We start from the raw sequence: 20,492 nt of genomic DNA, 5'->3' as shown, positions 1-20,492 counted from the left end.
TTTGGCACAAGACATGAAGTGGGGTGGTGCAGTCTGACCCTACAGAGAGCGTGACTCTCCTCCACTTTTTGTGAACAAGGATTTAACAAGTCTCTCCTTGCTGTGAAAGATTTATGATTGAAGTGGAACATTCCTATCTGTAAAGAGGCAGAACAATTCTTGATTACAGACTTTGGTTAGAAGAGTATGTTTAAATTATGGTAATGAACCCTCTAATGAGTGTATAAAGTTAAGGCAAATGATATAGATTATTTGATAAATAATGCAAATCTAGTCTACTAAATACTAGTTTAAAGAAATTTGAACCTTTGAATTAAGTAAGTAATGATAGTTTTCAGCTATGACTATATTGTAAAGTGTGTAGAGGCACCATTTGTCAAATTGCCAAATGGGGAAGGCCTTGATATCACACTGATAATAGAAGCTTCTATATGGAAATGCAATGACTTCATGACTTTCTAACAGAGTAAGACAGGTAGTAATTTAAACCTTATTGACTGAATTTGAAAATACTTACTAGGAGTTAAATGTTCTAAAAATTCATTACTGTGGTGTTTACATTTACTAATAGATTTGGTTTGACTTATGCAGATCCAGATGAGAGAACAACATAAAATTGTAAGAAAGAGCCTTTACAATGTTGTTTTGAATATAGTCCTAAAGTTTGTATAAAAGATTAGTTACACGGAGGAATGTTTTCCTAATTGAATTCTTAAATGGTAGCTGACGCCTTACTACAAAAAGTGAGGGAACTGATTGTAAAGAAGGGAGATGATAAGCTATGTCACTCTGAGCATAAATGTGAGAACGAAAACAATGCCACACCTACGAGTGTCACAGTTGACTGACTACCTGTAAACTGATGATGAGTTTGATACATTGACACTGCATATAACAATTATGGCAGAACAAATAGAGATGACAGAACTTTTGTTTTTCTTTAAAACTAAATAGGAAGAACTGTTTAACCTGCTTCCTTATGAATTCATCATTCATTCATTCATTCATTCATTCATTCTGATGTTGGGTTTCTTGACAACATGTAAGTAAGTGGAAATCAGAGCAAACAGATCAGATATCATCTATGCTAAAGATGATTTATTTGAGTAAAATGCTGAATTGGAGATAAATTAGACTAGTGATTAAGGACTCGCAAAGGGCAGGTGTGCTGATTGAAAATACTAAACATACGAACTGGAAATACATTATTAGATCATTTGGATTCTTGATGAAAATTTGAGGAATGAATAAGTACTATAACAGTATACCCAAATTGTATATTCTGGTCTAAATTTGCACTGGAAGGGAAATATACATACATATATATTAATGGTGTCAGTTAAACGCGTTTTTAACGGCGTTAACGCAACCCCCTTTTAACGGCGTCATTTTTTTTATCGCGCAATTAAAGCTCATTTGGAGCTTTCACCTGGCAACTAGATCATTTGTCTTTCACTTATGGGAGTTCGCCACTGTGTATACAGATCAGCGGTAAATGCAAGGCTTCCATTACAATACTTAAAGCTGATTGGGCAATGACAACCTGTGCGTGGTCTACCAAACTTTTGTTTTGACCAATCACGGTAATGGATGAAAAGTTCGTCTGCGTTGACATTGCTGGTTAGGAAAAAAAAAAAAAAAAAAAAGCAACAACAACGGGGAAAGAGAAGCATCATGGCGAGCCGTAAAAAGGATATAAATTCAATTTTGAACGGCAAGTTTACTTTTAAAAAATTACCTAATGGTGGCATTGACAAGAGCAAAGTAATTTGTATGTATTGCCATCGCGAACTGAACTACCATCGCAGCACGTCCAGCTTAAAATACCATTTGATAGCCAAGCACACCGTTGATGCCGATTCTCCGACCCCTCGTCAAACCCAGGCATCCGTGGATAATTTCCGACAGAAACCAATGGATGAATCAACTAAGAAGAGACTCACCGAAGCGATTACTGGACGTCTCTCAGTCACCACAACTACCTCGGGGTAACTTCCCATTATTTTGACACTGACTGGGTGCTTCGCTGCCATGCTTTGTTATGAAGACCGAGGACCGGCATTTTGCCAATACTGTCGCAGAGCACTTCAGGCAGGTAGCTAGTATATGGGACATCAAATCCAAAGTCTCACTGACCACATATGGCGTGCGCAATATGATCGCGATATGAAGGCGAGCTTCCCTGTTGTCTGAAAATGTTAACAGGCTTGTCTGTTTGAGCAACTGGCTCAAAGCAAACTAGGATGCTGTTAGCCATTTCAGTTATTTTTCTAATCAGAAAGAAATCAGAAACTGGGTTGAGCTGGTAAATAATGACCAATATATTGCTGCTAAGTTTAAAACAAACTTTAAAAATAGTTTGCTGCACTATAAGCAGAGTCTCTGAGTTTACATTTCATATGCACTTTGTTGGCATTTTACATTGCCCCAATTTTAATCCCTTGGAAAGGGCTGTTGAGGGGCTGTTTGTGTGACTTTGCGTGTGTTGAATTCAATACTTTTTTTCAATAAAAAAAAAGAAAAAGATTTGCATACGAAAATCAATCCTCTTATTCACGTTAACGATGTTACAATTCGATAAAATAATGGGACAGAAAAAAAATCAAGGTTTTTTTTTTTTTTTTTACAATAAATAAAATGTGCGATTAACTATTAGTTAACTATGAAAAAATGCGATTAATCGCGATTAAATATTTTAATCGCTTGACAGCACTAATATATATATATTATTACTACAAGGATATTGTGAATGTCCCACAATACCCTCTCAAGCAATTAGAAATTGTTTGGGTACATTGGAAAGTCAGATTTTGACTTGCATGGACAAAATTATTTTATGGCATGATAGAAAATTGAGCTGTGAAATGAAACCAGCAACAGCTAAGAAGAAATTGGAGAATGATGTAAATAAAGGTGTATTACACTTTTGTGCAACAAGGGTGTAATATTTAGATGTTGTTTAGATGTTTTGATTGTAAAGTGGTTATGATGGAGACCCAATGATAAACAAAGTTATTTTGTCGGTCCTAAGATTTGAAACAAATTACAAAATGATATCTTAAATTCCTGAGTGAAATTGTGACCTGTTATGAACTTTTGATGTTTGTGATTTATGCTGTTTTAAAACGAAAACACCCACAGGTTGATTTGGCTGTGCAATTATACATGAATTGGGTGGATAATTATGCTAGCAATGTTACTACTGAAATTGAATTGAGATACTGATAACAACGACAATGTTTGACAAATTTGAATAGATAGATGAATGTGAAAAATGCAGTTTGTGATTTAAATTGAACAATGATAGTAGTGGCTTCACGAAGATATTGGAAGGCCATTTGAACAGATAATTAATTGCTGACATGGTTATGAGTTTTGTTAAGAATGCATGAAGTAGAATTTAAGCCAGTATTTTATATTAATTGTTTACAAGATGATTGATATTCATGGTGGCTTTATTATTAATAACTACATATGGCTTTGGGAAAGATGTGTTACATTTAAACTTGATTATTTGGTTGTAAACAATACAAGATGTAGTATGATACAATTAGTTTTGAAGAAATGCCAGACTACTACTATGCTATGGGTAGACTATAAAATTCTATCCGTCCAAGACATGTAAACTACAGTGTTCTTTCGCAAATTAGGGCCAGAGCGATGAAGGCTACAGGGTCCCAATTGTTTTTAAATTCCATAGTTGTTAAAAAAGGAAAAAAAGGTGCTGATTTTGTGGATTTTTGTACAGCTGTGTAATTTTTTGGAAGAGGAAAATGACTGTATGAAGGTTAACCCACTGATATACGAGGGAACACTGTAGTGGAATAGAAAAAAAAAAGGAAAAATGAAAACCTTTTGTAAATATTGTGAAATTATTTTAAATTGCATGCAGCATAAGATTATATGAAGTGGCTTGGACAATGATTTTGAGTCGTGAGCCATAAAGATGTCTCAAAAGGGGGGAGTTGGTAACAATGCTGCAATACCGCATGTAAATTTTATATTTTTAATTTTTCATGTTTTTACGTTTTTGGAATTTTGTTTTAGAATTTTGTTATACATGGAATTGATGTTTCTAATATTCTGGGATTTCTGTTAGTGGCTATGGATTTTATGGAATTGAACAAAAAGTAAGACAATGTCAATATTAACAAGTACTGATTGATGGTCTTAAAAAATTTAACAATGAGTTGAAATTGTTCCAGAAAAACAACTGGATGTTGTTATTATGGCAGAAGCATTGTGTGAACAGATCATGTCTCTATATGACGTACTAGTTATTTGGAGTAATGAATGAAAGTCACTTTATATGTTACATTGTTAAGGGAAAAGAGAAAAGAGAGAAAAATACATGATCAAAGCATGGAGATAAGATAATTGATGATTAAGTAATTTGGGAAATTGTAAAAGGAACAAGACAGTTAAGCTCGTTTGAAATTTCGTCTGGTAGACCATTTAAATTTGCCTATTGTAATAACCTGTTAAGCCGTACAGATGAAAGAAATTTATTCAAGTGACTATATGAGAAGATTGTTTAAATGATAAGGAAGTGAAAATGTTTAATCAAATGCCAGATGACTCTCTATCTCAGCAGGAAGGCAAGCCTCCCATCAAGGGTAGTGACTGACTTTGATTAAAGGTCCAGCCTAAGGTGGGAAGGCCCTTGTAAGTGTTGTTGGCCCCGAAGGTTGTGAAGATCGCTGAACGACTCTCCTAGATTCACCTATCACATGGCACAAAACAGGTACCATTGACTAACAGCTTGCCAGGTTGCGGAGCGAAGCCTGACTGAAGTGAGGTCAGAGGAGAAACAAGCAGCTAGACTCGCTGTGAAAAGTCTGACCAAGTAAGTCAGTGAAGACTTTGGGAGCACATTGTTTGCTACCCTCAAAGTTCCCCCAACCGCTGTGAAGTCCAGGGCCTGTCTACTGTGCATGATGTGTCAGAAGGGACAATTCAAGGAGACGAGTCCCTTTCCTGAATCAAATGGAGAGTAAGATGCGATCAGACAGTTGGGGCTGTCTTTTTGATTTTGATGTTTGTTTTTGGGGCCATCTTGAAGAGGAAGAGAGACAGCTGGTTGAATTATTAATGCTGAGAATTATATACAGAAGCATTGGATAATGTACACACATTAGAGCAACAACATATTGATTGTACTTTAAAGACGACACGTTGAATTATATTGTGCTTATGATAATTTTACGAATGTGGGGTTTTATGATGGAAAGAGAAATGTTACGTCATGCTCTATGTGGTATTGATAGTGTTGACAAAGGACTTATTTGTGTAATGGGAAACATTGTGTTATGCACTGTGATGGTGATGTTTTGCTTTTTTTAACAAATACATGGTATGAGACTTTGAGCAAATATATAATAAACAGGGGGGAATGTTAGGGTTATTATGTATATGTTATTTCATATTTTCTCTTTCATTACCTAGAGTTAGTTGTAAACTATGTATTTAGTATTTCACTGTGTATTCAGTATTTCACTATGAGTTTGTAGCTGCTGCATGTGTATTCAACCTGAAGACACCTGGAATGCGGGAATGAAGAACAACAGACTTCCAGGATTAGTGGTTGTAAAAGTTTATGGTTAAAGGATGTCCTCTGTATTTTACGACTGCTGGAGTTGCTTATCACATTGCTGTTATTTCCTATTTCCCTTAGAGGCAAGTGTATGGCCTATTGTGTCTGTTAGGGAATCCCAAATAAAAGAGGAGAAGTAGGGAGTTGTGTCAGAAGGGGCTGGGAGCTTGTGATCTGCGCACAACTCTCTGTCAGCTTCTCCTCGCGAGTAATCAAATCCTTGTGTCTTCTCATTCTTTCTTCTATGTATTTTAAATGTTGCAGGTCTTGACTTGACAATCGTCTAATTTACTCGAAACACCTGCAAGTATTTCCAAGTGAATCCAGAATGTATGACATTTTTGTTTTTTAATTGCATTACAGAAAATAAAGGACTTTATCACAATATTCTAATTTTCTGAGACAGTCCTGTAGCATTTTATTGTTAGCAATTTCCTGGTTTTGTCATATGTACTAAGCTCATTTTCCCTCTTTCCAGTAAACAGGCTACCAGTTCCGTGGTCTAGTGGTAGAGTGTCTACTCTCAGACTCGCAGGTTGTGGGTTTGATCCCAGGATGAGTCAAACCAAATGCAATTAAAAATGGTGGAATTTCCCTGTTTGACATTCAACATAAAGAATGACACTTGATGGTCTGTTTCAGTACTGCTTTATGCTTTTAAAAAACACAAAAGATTTAATTTACTTGAAATAAGGCCATTTAATAATCTTTAAAAAAAAAAAAAAAAAAGTGTTTATGGCTTATTTTAAGATTTAATCGCTTGTTTTGTTACTTAGAATAAGTGTATATAGCTTATTTTAAGATTTAATTTCCTTGATTTGTTGCTTAGAATAAGTGTTTAAAGCTCATTTTAAGATTATTATAGATCTGCACATTTTTCTTATTTCAAGAAATCTAAGTAAGTAAAATAATTTTACTGCACTAGCAGATAATTTAACTTGTTAAATTTACACTAAGAACAAGTGTATTTTATCTCATATTAAGCAGACGGGTTTTTGCAGTGCAGTTGAGTCTTTCAGGCATGATGAGACCTCGAAAGACTCAACTGTCTTTCGAGTTCTCATCATGCCTGCCAGGGCCGGATTTCCTGTATTACGATACAGATGAACTTGTTGGTGCTTTCCCTTGGAAAGAGCAAGTTACGCCACAATTTGTGAATGGATTGTGCATGTTTGGGCTGACGTGTCTACTTGCACTATAATGTTCGAGCTTTCGCAAAAGCATCATTTCTGAGGAGCAGTATGGTAACAAGACTGACTCTGACAATAGTACAATGATGAGAGGGAACCTGACGTGGTTTATGGAGAACTTGCCCAGCTGTTCATTTCAGATACAAAAGATGAGGACTTTGAGGGATTTTTGGATGAGGATCGATCAAAAGTAACCTGAGCAGTGTTGGGAATGATGGGAATAATGGCGTTTAAACTAACGCCGTTAGGTAACTCAGTTTTTTCATAAACTGACTAATCTAACTAATCATTCTCCCCATATTAGCCATTATTGTTACTGTATGTGAAATGCATCACATTCCAAGTCATTTATTAGTTTCAAGGCTCAAAGTAAGATGCAGTTGCTCTTTTGCGGAAATATTCATCTGAAAATGTCATTTGTGCACAGTTAGGGGCTTGACACACGGGAGGCAACAAGCGTCAGTTGGTGATTAATGGACCACTTTCTAAAAGATGAGAAAGCAGGATGGATACGGATTTCTTATGTAACAACGCTGTTTACTAGTCACACATGAAGCGACAGCCACCACACTTTCTGAACACTCGTCAGCTGACCAACTCTAACCAATCAGGTGCTAGTTAACTTAAGTAAATGCAAGTGAATCAAAATAGCAGATTCAGCTCGTCAATTTAGATACTTGTATAAAAAAATACCAAAATATATAAATGTGTAAATAGTAATTCTAGAAACATAAATGTATAAGTAAATATATATTTTAAAAAATTTACTTAAATCTTACTCCTTTCTGAATCTTACATTCCTCTCTCTCCCACAAAAAGAAACGCCCCGTTTCATTAACATTATGGAACAACAGTCAGCTGGCAATAAAAAAATAAAAAATTAAATAAAATAAAAATAAAAAATAAAAATAAAAAAGGTTACTTGAGCACTTGAGTCCCTGAGGTACTTTGGAGGGTGCACTGCACGTCTGGAGCGCAGCGAAGAAGCAGGGCCTTGACTTGAGCTAGTAGAAGGAAATGGACCAGGCTGGAGTTCCAACACATAACCAGAGTGGGAGAGCGGTGGCAGACTCATGTTCTGTGTTTATTATTGTTATGTTGTTAGTGGTCCAGTATTTTATTGGTGGTGCTTTCTATTTGTTGCTAAGTGGTGATTTTAATTGTGCCATGACACCGTGATTGTACTTGACATGGGGAAGACTGACTTGCCTGCATTCTGCGAGTTGAAAGTGGGTAAGCGAGAGCTTCTGCTTACAATAGTAATAGGCTTATGAGCGTGACTTGACGTGTAATTGTGGGCTCCACAGTGAGTGCACTTAAGCCTTAACACGCCACTGTGGGCGCCACAGTGTGTGGACTTAAGTCGTGCTTACAAGTGGACATTGTGCACACAATTTAGTGCACACACAGTGTGTGCACTTAAGCCGTCGGTGCGTGCCTGCGCCTTATAGTGCGGTGCGCCTAATGTGTGTCTTAAAGTCAGAAATGGCACCCATAATTGAGACTGTGTCTTATAATACGGTGCACCTTATGGTCATGAAAATATGGTACTATACGTGTATTCCTGTACCAATATTTTGAGCACACCCTTATTTGCATTATTGTGACCTTGTCCAGATGCCGTTGCTTCTTGTCAAGAGCCAGAATGGAAGTGTTGGAGCGTTCCAACTCCACCACCATGTCCTCAATCTCCATCTGCAGACGTTGTTTCGTTTTCTCCAGGGAGGAGTTTTTGGCCTGAGATGCCTCAGCAGCTTCTAGCGCTGTCTGGACTTTGACAACCAATTTTTTCCTGCAAACAAATTTACAATTTTCAGGACCGGATTTGACTTTTCTTTCAAAAATCAGTTCTTTGATTCCATGCTTTTGCAGGTCAATGACAGTACTGCTATTAGCTACTAGTTACATGTTCCTACCTAAGGTAATTCTTTTCTAGGATTAAAAAAAATAAAGGAATGTTCCAGCCGTCCAGCTGACCATCCAGTCTTCAATCAGACTGTCCATCCATCCATCCATCCATCCATCCATCCATCCATCAATTTTTACTGCGTACCCCGCTCTGCTCGTCCACCAGAGCATTTGGGCAGCTGCTGAGGAGATGTTCTAATGCAGGGATGGACAGTTGCTTTGCTCACGGGCTGCTTCATCCCTGTTTTGGCCTGATACAAGGCGCTTATCATAGCTTTTCATAATCATAGTTTTCCTAGTTGGTTGCGCTCCACTAATTAAGAGGGATTAGTCTAAGTAAAAAATGTCAGTCCAGCCCTGCTAGTGACCAGTCTAGTGTATAATCGGCTGGGATTGAACAAGATACGTGCTAGCAAATGGATGGTTAGACTCTGGATTGACAGTCAAATGTGGGACCTTAACCAGTCACTCACACATTCACTTGTTCAGTCGCTCACTCAGAAGTGAACTCAAACGTGTTGAAGGGAAATCAACCATGTGTACCACTGCACTATCAGTGAAACATTTATGCTGATAGTAAAATATCTATACCTGCATCTGAGTTGGTCATAATGGGAACAACAAAAACAAAATGATATCAAGGATTTTTACTTTGCATCTTCCAGCTCTTCAATCCTCAGCATGGCATCCGTCTCGTACTTGGTCCTCCACTGCGCCACCTGGTTGTTGGTATTGGACAGCGCCCTCTGCAGCTCTGCCTTGGACTCTTGCTCTGCCTCCAGTTGCTCCTTCAGCAGACAGCAGTCGAGGCGGGATGCCTGCACCGCCTGGGCCAGTGCCACCCGAGCCTGAGAGACATGAGGTTCACAACCTTTCCGTCTGCTATTGATTGGTTCATCAATCAAGCAGTATTAAAAAGATTACTTTGCTCTCCTCCTCTAGCTGCTTTTTCACGTCTTCCAGGTTATGACAGAGCTCAGCTTTGGATCGCTGCAGTTGACTACTCAGCACCTCACGCTCCTCCAGGCGACGACTGTACTCGGCTGCCAGGCAACAAGAAATTATGTCAACACATCTTGCAAAAGAAGGCCTACAAAAAAAACAAAAAAAACAAAAAACGGCAACGTTCATGACCAAAGGGGCAATGGGAGAATATCCTGTGGTCAGATTAAACCAAATGAGAACTTTTTGGAACAAATTTTACTTGGCGTGTTTGGAGGAAGAAGAATACTGAGCCATATCCCAAGACCACCATACGTACTGTGAAGCAATGCTGTGGAAACAAAATGCTTTAGGGTTGCTTTTCTGGAAAGGGGTTTGGATGATTGATGCGTGAATAAGTGGGGCCATGTGTAGTGAGAATTTAAGCCAAAACCTTCTATGAATGAGTGCATTGAAGATGTAACGTAGCTGGGTCTTCCAGCATGACAATGATCCCAACCACACGGCCCGAGCAACGAAGGTATGGCGTTGTAAGAAGCATTTCAAAGTCCTGGAGTGGCCTAGCCGTTCTCCAGACTAAAACTCCATAGAAAATCTCTGGAGGGAGTTGAAAGTTCATGTTGCTGGGCGACAGCCCCAAAACATCAATGATCTAGAGGAGATTTGCATGGAGGAAAGGGTCAAAATACCAGCTACATTGCATGCAAATCCCTATTGCCCTATTGTGAACCCCTATTGCCTGGAAACCAGACTCATTGCTCTATCCAGTGTTTTCTCCAGGTTTTGGTTTGGCAGTGGTCTGGTCACTGCCGGCATCAAGCGCATCACACACTCTGTGACTGGCTCCAAAGAGCTCTAGGACCTCTTTCAACATTTATTAGCTTTCTCTTTCCCTTTGATTTTGACAAGTCCACTGGCAATGCTGCAGAGCGATGGGGGCAGAATTGATTATCCGGAAGTCGCTAGTTGGCGCACAACTGGAGGCAGATGATCAGATGGTCATTTTTCCCATGAACTGAGGAGCAGCATGGCTATTAGGCAGCTACCTCTACTACAGAGCAGGCCTTTTTCAGATCAGCATTGCTCCGCCAAATCTTGGGGAAGGCCCAGTGATCTCTCATGACTCATCTTCTCCATCCCTAACTCGGACAAGCTAGTTGTCCTTGGAGATTTCAATGCACATGTTGGCAGTGATGGAACTCTTTTCAAGTGAATCATTGGCAAGCATGGCATGGGGAAGTACAACTCGAATGGTCATCTGCGTTTTGGATTGAGCTGGATGCCCGGAAACTTGAAGATCTGCGGTTTTGTTCCAAATTTCAAAACACACTCTGGAACGACCTCTCCACCATTGACCTAATCAAAAACAACCCTATTCCCAACTGGGAAAACCTGGAGACAATGATTCAAAATGTGTCCAAAGGTGAAAGAGGACTCTTCAAAAGACGTCATGAAGATTGGCCAAACTGAATCTCATAAATTCCCAAAACAAAGCCAGGCTTTCATGGGAAAATGATCCAAAACCAAGGAATCCTTTAAGGACCTAAAATCCAGACTCCAATCCCAGGTTGCTGCTGGTGGGATACAAAAGCCAAAGAAATGTGCTTAACAACACCATCTTCATAAGTTTTATCAAGCAGCCAAAGCCATCTATAGTCCTTGAATATCTGCTCCAACACCTCTGAAAGCGGACAATCACATGCAGAAGCATGTGATTGTCCGCCAATCACCGACAATGACGCCTTCATCCACCGGTGGTAATAGCACTTCCAGCAGCTCTTGAACCGACCTTCGAGAGCCCAACCTGACTGCACGACTGACCTTCTAACTCTGCCCACACAACAATGGCTTTTCCGACCTGCCCACCTGGGCTGAGTTGTTGGACGTTATTCAGAGTGCTAATAATTAAAAGTCCTGTGGTCCTGAAGGCATCCCTGCCAAAGGGTTCAAATACGGAGTCTCAGCTCTACATCAACAGCGAGTCTCAAAGTGGTTGGAACATCTTACGCAATCTTTGTCACTCGCCAACTCTGAAAAAGCTTGAAAGAAAGAAAGACCAATGTTCTTCATCTTCTTCTACCTTGAGAAAGCCTTTGACTCTGTCCCAAGAGCCACTTTGTGGAACACCCTGGGGAAATTCGGCTGCCCTGATCATTTTGTGGAGCTTGTCAAGAGCTTTCACAAAGGCATGAATGTCAGTGTCTCATATCATGGTCAGGACTCAGAACTGCACAATTGCTGCTATCCTGAAGAAGACTCATAGGAATCCTGATGATATGATCAGGATCCGCTACTGCTTCGATGGAGGGCTCTTCAATCCGCGCCGGATCAAGTCTTTCAGCAAAACATCGACCACATACATAATTGAACTCCAATATGCAAATGATAATGCTGCCCCTGCAAGGTATCTACTGCTCATCAGTGAATCACTGACTCTTTTGTGAGAGACCTACCAAACCTTCGGTTTCTCTGTTAACATCAAGAAAACCAAAAACTCTGGCCTTTTTCCCACCCTGTGTTCCAAATCCACCCATCACCATCAATGGAGAAGCAGTCAAATAAGTCGCCTTGTTCCCTTACCTTGGCCACTTTTTCTTTTTCTTTTTTTTTACCATGTTTATTTAGAAACGTTTTCAATGAACAACATACAACAAGCAGTGACAATCAATTTCTAGTAATCGTCTGCTTTCAAATGTCACCTTGACACCCAAGACAAAACATGTACCCACATCCAGAGGAAGAAACAAAAAAAACAAAAAAAAACAGGAAAATTAAAATCACAGCAAAGAACTGTACATCAATTTGTACATTTGTATACTCTGCACGTGTACAGTTTCCAAAAACATATACTATACATATTCCCATACATACATATAAAGACAAAAACACATTGAAGTACTTATCCAAATTTTCCCTTTTTTTTTTTTTTTTTATATACCAAAGTCCACGTATACCTCAAATGATGACTGAAGGAAAGGAGTAGGGGTCTAGCTTAAGTGTTCTAAAATTGGCTTCCATGCAATGCAAAACTTTTGGGTGTTCCCTGATACCTCATATCTCAATTTTTCTATGTGTAACACTCCTATAAATTCCCTAAGCCAAGTTTCAAAGTGGGGTGGGACGTCAGACTTCCATAATTTTAAGATACACCTTTTGGCTATTACCATGCCATAAACAACCACAAAAGTCTTACCATGACCCAATTTTTGCAATGCATCCGAGAAACCAAACAGAGCAATCATGGGGTCAGGGTCAATGGTTATTTTGAATACTTGAGAGTACCATCTAAATATTGAAGACCAAAATCCTTGAATCCTTGGGCAGAGCCAAAATTGATGTGCTAATGTACTATCCGCTATCTTACATCGTTCACATAGAGGTGATGTTTGTGGGAATATTTTGTTTAACCTCACCTTTGAATAATGTAACCTAAGAACTACTTTATACTGAATTATCTGTAGCCTAGAGTTAACAGAACATCTTTGAATGTTACTCAGCGCTCTCTGCCATGTATCCTCCGTAATTGTAGTGTTGAAATCTTCTTCCCATTTTTGCTTAATCAACGACGTGGAACAGTACATTTGCTCAGAAATAATTTTACTAATGAAGAGATTAAACCTTTGGATTCTGGGGGCCCCATCAATATTTTAAACAAGTCATTTTCCAGAGGGAGACAATTAAATGTTGGGATATTTTGTCTAACATAACTCCTCAATTGTAAAAATCTAAAAAAATGACCCTTAGGCAAATTGTATTTTTTTTGTAATTGTTCAAATGAACAGAATGTGTCTTCAATATACAAATTTTTAATCGACTCTATACCAATCCTGCTCCATTCTCTAAAAACAGGATCTATAAACGATGGAGCAAAAGCATGATTATGCTACACTGGAGCATGTATGGTCGTGCTTGGGAGATTGCAGAATTTTCTAATCTGCAACCAGATTTTCTGAGTATGCAGAATAATGAAATGTTCTCCTCTCTGAGCGGACAATGTTGGCCACTTTTTCTTGATGAAACTTGAAGCCTTGATGTGGACATCTCAAACTGACATCTTACACATTTGTGTGCTTCTTAATCGTCGCCTCAAAAATGTGCACCAAAGTTAATGTTTACTGTGCAGTAGTATCTACCCTGCTATACGGCTGTAAATCATGGACCCTGTATAAGTCTCAGACTCTATGTCTCGAGAGATTCCATCAACAGAAACTCAGGAATATCTTACATCTACAATATCTAACATCACCAGGAAGGACCTAATTTCCAACGATCAAGACCTTTAAATATTTGGCCTCTCAACCTTTGAGACCATCATCGAAATACATCAATTACGCTGGCTTAGACACATCCTGCCTATGCCTCCTACCCATCTCCCAAAGCAGATTCTGTACTCTCAGCTCACCAAGGGTCAAAGAAAGAGGGGTGGTCCCAAGAAATGCATCAAAGACCAGATGAAGTGAATGCTGTCTGACTTCGGTATTGATCTGAAAACCTGGGAACCCCTTACTCAAAATAATATGGCTTGGAAACCCTCACGACTCTCGGGAGCTGGGGTTTATGGCTAGTTGAAAGCTCCCAGCGTAACATCAAGGTGCTCAGAAGAAAACGGAAAATTCGAGAATCTGAAATTAACTCCGGTACCCGCCAGCCTCCTAAAGTCCCCTGTCCTAACTGTCCACGACTCTTCTATTCCCATCTTGGCTTCTATTCTCCCCTTTTTAAACATCCCTGAGGGCCATGAAAACTATACTTGGATTTTGAGCTCCGCCAACTGTGTATTTACCCGCCTCAGCAACAGTGCGCGCCTTCTGTGCTGACATGTCGGTGAGCTGTCGCTGCAGATCGTCAGTTCTGCTATTACTCTCAACAAGCTGGTCCGCATAGACTCGGCACATCTTCTCCATGGCTCCCTGCAAACAACTTTAAACCTTTTAACAGACTGCAGTGATGCTTGGCTGGTCGGAGACAGGGTGGCAGTCATGTTGTTACCTTGGCCCTTGAGAGCTGCTCAAGGTTGGCAGCCAGGTCATCTGCCTCCAGCCGAAACTCCGCCTTCTCCTTCTCCATCTTCTGCTTGGCTCTTTGTAGCGCCTCGATCTGCTCGGTGAGCTCTGCTACTGCATCAGCGTGCTTCTTCCTCAGCGTGGCAGCTGTCGTCTCATGATGAAGCCCTGCCTCCTCCAACTCTCGACGCAACTTCAGGAAGTCTGCTTCACGTTTCCTGTTGTAGCATGAAAACAGTGAGAAGGATGCAGTGGTGGTCTTCTCAAGGAGGCTTGGACTCACTTGTTAAGCGCGATCTGAGCAACAGAAGCTCCTCCCACCTCCTCCAGCTTCTCTCCAAGTTCCTCCAGCTCCTGGGCAACATCGTTCCTCTGACGCTCTGCCTTAGATCGCCATGCACGCTCTGCCTCCAGTGCTTCTTCCAGCTCCTCAATGCGAGTCTACAGGAACAATTACCATCTGTTAGTTCGCTTTGACTGGTGGACATATGAATGATGTGACTGACTTGAAGCTCTTTGATCCTCTTCTGCAGCTGAGCCGCCAGGTTCTCTTCATCCTCCAATTTTGACTGAAGCTGACCCAACTCAAAATCTTTCCTGTCGATACCAACACAATGTTACACAAAAACTTGCCACTTCAAACAATCTTACAGGTCTTTTTGCCTACTTGTTTATTCTCTCCTCCATCTCCTTTTTTTGGTCCTCTAGGTCCCTCACAGAGTCCTGGGACAGTTTAAGTTCAGCCTCGAGCTTCCTCTTGTTTTTTTCCAGCTCGGACCGCACCCGCTTCTCCTGCTCCAAGGAGTTCTCCACCTGCAGGACAGTGTTACGGTCCATGATGTTTTGTGGCCATTTATTTGTTTTTTTGCGTGTGGGTGTCAATCTCTGTGGGTGCTCCTCCCTGATTGATGGCCCCCCGTCCCGGCTTGGTCCACCAATCGTTACAAGGGAGTAGCCATAATTGCTAAATTGGGTTCAGGAGTGACACCAGCTGCTCTGGTAAATCCACCCATGGTTAAAAGGGGCTCAGTTGCTTGGCTGAATATCTGTGAGCTGGCTGTTTGTGTTGATGTGTGTGTCTTTGTGTTAGTCAATCCCTATACCTCTTGTGTTTGTGTGTGTGTTCGTCCTCTGTCCTTCATGTTCGTGAACACATTAGCCCTTCGCTATAATTCGACCATTCATTCTTTAGCCATTTCTGTGACTTAGTAACTCCGCTGCAATTCATCCAGTTACCCATTACTCATTCGGTTGCACTAGGAAAGACGAAATTCAGGAGTGTTAGTTCCATGTTGGGCGGCACGGTGGTCGAGTGGTTAGCACGTCCGCCTCCCAGTTCTGAGGACTCTGGTTCGAGTCCAGGCTCCGGCCTTCCTGGGTGGAGTTTGCATGTTCTCCCCGTGCCCGCGTGGGTCTTCTCCGGGTACTCCGGTCTCCTCCCACATTCCAAAGACATGCATGGCAGGTTAATTGAGCGCTCAGAATTATCCCTAGGTGTGCTTGTGAGTGTGAGTGATTGTTTGTCTCTGTGTGCCCTGCGATTGGCTGGCAACCAGTCCAGGGTGTCCCCTGCCTACTGCCCAGAGCCAGCTGAGACAGGCGCCAGCACCCCCCGCGACCCTTGTGAGCAATAAGCGGCCAAGAAAATGGATGGATGGATAGTTCCATGTTCAAGGTATAGTGTCGCGTATGTTCGTGTCTGTGTGGTCCTCGTCTTACACTATCCACGTGTTGCTCCAGTCTGCTTTTGGCCTTAGTCAAAATGTTGACCTTGTCCTCCTGAGCCTGGCGGTCATTGAGAGCTTGTTGATGAGCTTCCTGCAAGGCCACTTTCTCCCTGTTCAGGGCTGCAATGGACTCATCCAAGACACACATTTCTTGAGAAAGGTTCTTCACCTGCTCTCAAATCACAGTAAAGATGCTCAGAGAACTTTTGGACAGAATGAAAATTAGTTCCTGATGTGGCCCACCTTGTTCTCAATGTTGTGCCTATCCTTCTCCACCTTGGCCAGGGTTATTTCTAGGTCATCCACGTCCTTCCGAAGGACAACCACCTCATCCTCCAGGACACATTTCTTGGAGGTAAGCTTGGTGTTCACTTCCTCCTCATCCTCCAGCCGCTCGTGCATCTCCTTCAGCTTAGACTCCAGGCTGATTTTGGATTGGATCAGCTGATTGCAGCGCTCCTCTGCGTCGGCAAGGTTGTCTTGTTCCTGTGTGTACCAATATTGTTAACCATCCATTCATCTATCCATCTATCCATCCATCCATCCATCCATCCATCCATCCATCCATCCACCTTCTGACGCTTATCTGAGGTCGGGTCGCGGGGGCAACAGCTTTAGAAGGGAAGCCCAGACTTCCCTCTCCCCAGCCACTTCAACCAGCTCATCCGGCGGTATCCCAAGGCATTCCCAGGCCAGCCGAGAGACATAGTCTCTCCAGCGTGTCCTGGGGCCTGCCTCCGGTAGAACATGCCCGAAACACCTCTCCAGGGAGGCGTCCAGGAGGCATCCGAACCAGATGCCCAAGCCACCTCAGCTGGCTCCTCTCAACGCGGAGGAGCAGCGGCTTGACTTTGAGTCCCTCCCGGATGACCGAACTTCTCACCCTATCTCTAAGCGAGAGCTCAGACACCCTGCGGAGGAAACACATTTCGGCCGCTTGTATCTGGGATCTTGTTCTTTCGGTCACGACCCACAGCTCGTGACCATAGGTGAGGGTTGGAACATAGATCGACCAGTAAATCAAGAGCTTCGCCTTTTGGCTCAGCTCTTTCTTCACTGCAACGGACTGATACAGAGTCCGCATTACTGCAGACGCTGCACCGATCTGCCTGTCAATCTCTCGCTCCATCCTGCCCTTACTTGTGAACAAGACCCCGAGATACTTGAATTCCTCCACTTCGGGCAGGGATACTCCACCCTTTTCCGACTGAGGACCATGGTCTCGGATTTGGAGGTGCTGATCTTCATCTGTACCGCTTCACACTAGGGGTGGGACAAAAAACCGATTCGACCGAACCATCGGTCGTCAAGGGGAGCTAAACGGCCGTATCGGTAGCAGACTTGTCAACCGATACAAAATCCGCCGGGAATCCTTAGATACATTGCTTGTAGAGCTGTGGACCGGATATCGCGTTGCTGTGAATCGGTTGCGAGTGAGGCTTTATGGTTTTCATAACAATAGCAAGAGTTCTGCACCGTGCTCTACTTGTTTTGTTTACATTTCAGTCGCATCACTATTCAAGCTACTTCCGTGTTTACAGAGAGCTAGCAAAGTAGCGCTCAGAGACGCTTCATTCCCCGGATGTTGTAAACATAATGCAAAGACGTTTCGCACCTATTTTCGGGGGGAGGGGGGCCGCCTACCGTCAACGCCGTGCTCGCGACACGGCACGCGCGCAGTCGCGCACAACGAGTGATAACATGCAAATGGAGACAGTTAGCAGAAGCCGGTGCCCACATCTCGGTATTACCCATTGCTATCGAGTCCTCTCGGTGCACTTGTATGTCCCGGGCCGGCGTTGGTACTGCGCGCGAGCCAAAAAGAATAACTCCCGTGACGATCCAATGCATGGATTCAAACGACACAGGTATGTCCCACAGCCAACACACCAGCTAAGCTAAAAGCACACTGCAAGTATCTCATTTCTCAGTTTGTGGCTCCCTGCCAACGTATACAACTAGCATGAGCAGCAGATAGGAGAACTGAGACGTGCCCGCGATTACGTCATCAAACTCAAAATGAACGACAGCCCAAAAAACAAAACATAAACAGTGGTGATTCTGTGGTCATCATCGTGTCTCAGATTAAAAAAACAAAAAAGATGTCATACATTAACCACAAATGAATGTGATGGCAAAGAAAAACAAAAATTGTGAAAAACAAAAATTGTTGATAAAAAGGGAAGGGCACTTTTGGAAATATTTTTGGATATATTAAGTGGTTAAAATGTGTTTGATAGATTTATTGTTCCATAAGGTGGCTTCATATTTCTTTTGGATGGACGGTAGGTTTATTTCATGTCTTAAATTTATGTTTCTGAAATACTTCACAATGTGCACATATTCTGTTTAATTGTGTTGGTGTCTGTCTAAAGGTTAAATATTTATATTTAACATTAAATTATCAACCTTTTGTTTTCCTGATCCTTATTTTGAAGAGAAAAAAAAACAATTATAACTGTCAATAACTACTAATAAATATTTAACTCATTCACTGCCTTTGACAAGTATACTTGTCAATTGTATTTTTTAGAGCGGTGCTAAATGGGGGCGAATCTGAGCATGCTCCACTGTAAATATCAAACTTGGAAACAACTTTACTGATGCCCAACCACCGGTAGATGACATCATAGCCCCATTTTATAGGAAATAAACACAGTTTCAGAGTCCATGGGAGAAATGGCTGTATTTTGGCAAACCTACATTTTTCTGCTGTCAATTATAAAAGAACGGGACGGGACAAAAAGTAGGGAGTCTATTCTGTTATTTGGTAGATTCGGTTTATATATAATTATTGAATGGAATATCACGTGAGTATTGGAAATGTAAAAATTTTCTATAATGACTGGCAGTGAATGAGTTTTAAACTGATACATTTTTCAGTCATATCGCCAAGCCCTTTGTTCCGGTCCATTTAAATAATTGATTCAATATATAAAAATATAGAAGACATTGTTGTTGTTCTTTTTTAACACATTTGTAGATACTGTAAAAATTTGTGGTGTTTTAAGATTAATGTTTACAAACAACAAATGTCACTATAAGTTTTGAATATTGAAATTAATCGTATCGAATCGAAAATTGTATCGTTCCAAAACTTAATCGAACCGTATCGAACCGTTCTGTTCTGAAAGATAATCGTTTTTCAATCGAATCGCAACCTGTGTATCGAGATACATATCGAATCGGCCTCATATCAGAGATTCCCACCCCTACTTCACACTCGGCTGCGAACTGCTCCAGTCAGAGTTGGAGATCACGGCTGGATGAAGCCAACAGCACAACATCTGCAAAAAGCAGAGATGCAATGCTGAGGTCACCAAACCGGCCCCACTCAACGCCTCGGCTCCGCCTAGAAATTCTGTCCAAGTTATGAACAGAATCGGTGACAAAGGGCAGCCTTGGCAGAGTCCAACCCTAACTGGAAAAATATCTGACTAACTGCCGGCAATACGGACCAAACTCTGACAACGGTCGTACAGGCACTGAACAGCCCGTATACCGGTACCCCGTACTCCCAAAGCACCCCCCACAGGATTCCCCGAGGGACACGGTCGAACGCCTTCTCCAAATCCACAAAACGCATGTGGACTGGTTGAGCAAACTCCAACGCACCCTTGAGGATCCTGTTGAGGGTGTAGAGCTGGTCCACTGTTACACGGCCAGGACGAAAACCACACTGCTGCTCCTGAATCTGAGACTCAACTTCCCGATGGACCCTCCAGCACCCCTGATAAGACCTTACCAGGGAGGCTGAGGAGTGTGATCCTCCCTCTATAGTTGGAACACACCCTCCGGTCCCCATTCTTATTGAAAAGGGGGACAACCACCCCGGTCTGCCAATCCAGAGGCACTGTCCCAATGTCCACGCGATGTTGTAAAGTCGTGTCAACCACGACAGCCCCACAACATCCAGAGCCTTTAGGAACTCCGGGTGGATCTCATCCACCCCCGGGGCTCTGCCACCGAGGAGCTTTTCAACCACCTCAGTGACTTCGACCCCAGAGATAGGAGACCCCACCCGAGTCCCCAGACTCTGCTTCCTCAAAGGAAGACGTGTCAGTGGAATTGAGGAGGTCTTCGAAGTATTCCCCCCACCGACTCACGACGTCCCAAGTCGAGGTCAGCA

At 41.8% G+C, this 20,492-nt stretch overlaps 1 protein-coding gene across 2 annotated transcripts in view; it reads right to left on the bottom strand.

Annotated features, from left to right (window-relative positions):
* LOC144014872 (myosin-7B-like) overlaps positions 1–20,492 on the bottom strand; it is a 508,753-nt gene that overhangs the window by 118,151 nt on the left and 370,110 nt on the right. For both annotated transcript variants that reach the window (XM_077515180.1, XM_077515181.1), the window contains 10 exons: positions 16,607–16,849; positions 16,356–16,532; positions 15,304–15,449; positions 15,143–15,233; positions 14,920–15,077; positions 14,623–14,854; positions 14,417–14,543; positions 9,616–9,734; positions 9,343–9,539; positions 8,392–8,575 (listed from right to left, as the gene is read on the bottom strand). In XM_077515180.1, coding sequence (XP_077371306.1) covers positions 8,392–8,575; positions 9,343–9,539; positions 9,616–9,734; positions 14,417–14,543; positions 14,623–14,854; positions 14,920–15,077; positions 15,143–15,233; positions 15,304–15,449; positions 16,356–16,532; positions 16,607–16,849 — 1,674 coding nt within the window. The remainder of the gene's footprint in view (positions 1–8,391; positions 8,576–9,342; positions 9,540–9,615; positions 9,735–14,416; positions 14,544–14,622; positions 14,855–14,919; positions 15,078–15,142; positions 15,234–15,303; positions 15,450–16,355; positions 16,533–16,606; positions 16,850–20,492) is intronic.

Source organism: Festucalex cinctus, chromosome 2, assembly GCF_051991245.1.
Source record: "Festucalex cinctus isolate MCC-2025b chromosome 2, RoL_Fcin_1.0, whole genome shotgun sequence".
Taxonomy (NCBI): Eukaryota; Metazoa; Chordata; class Actinopteri; order Syngnathiformes; family Syngnathidae; genus Festucalex; species Festucalex cinctus.
Note: the sequence above shows the minus strand (reverse complement) of the source record. Positions and strands in the feature narration are given on the sequence as shown.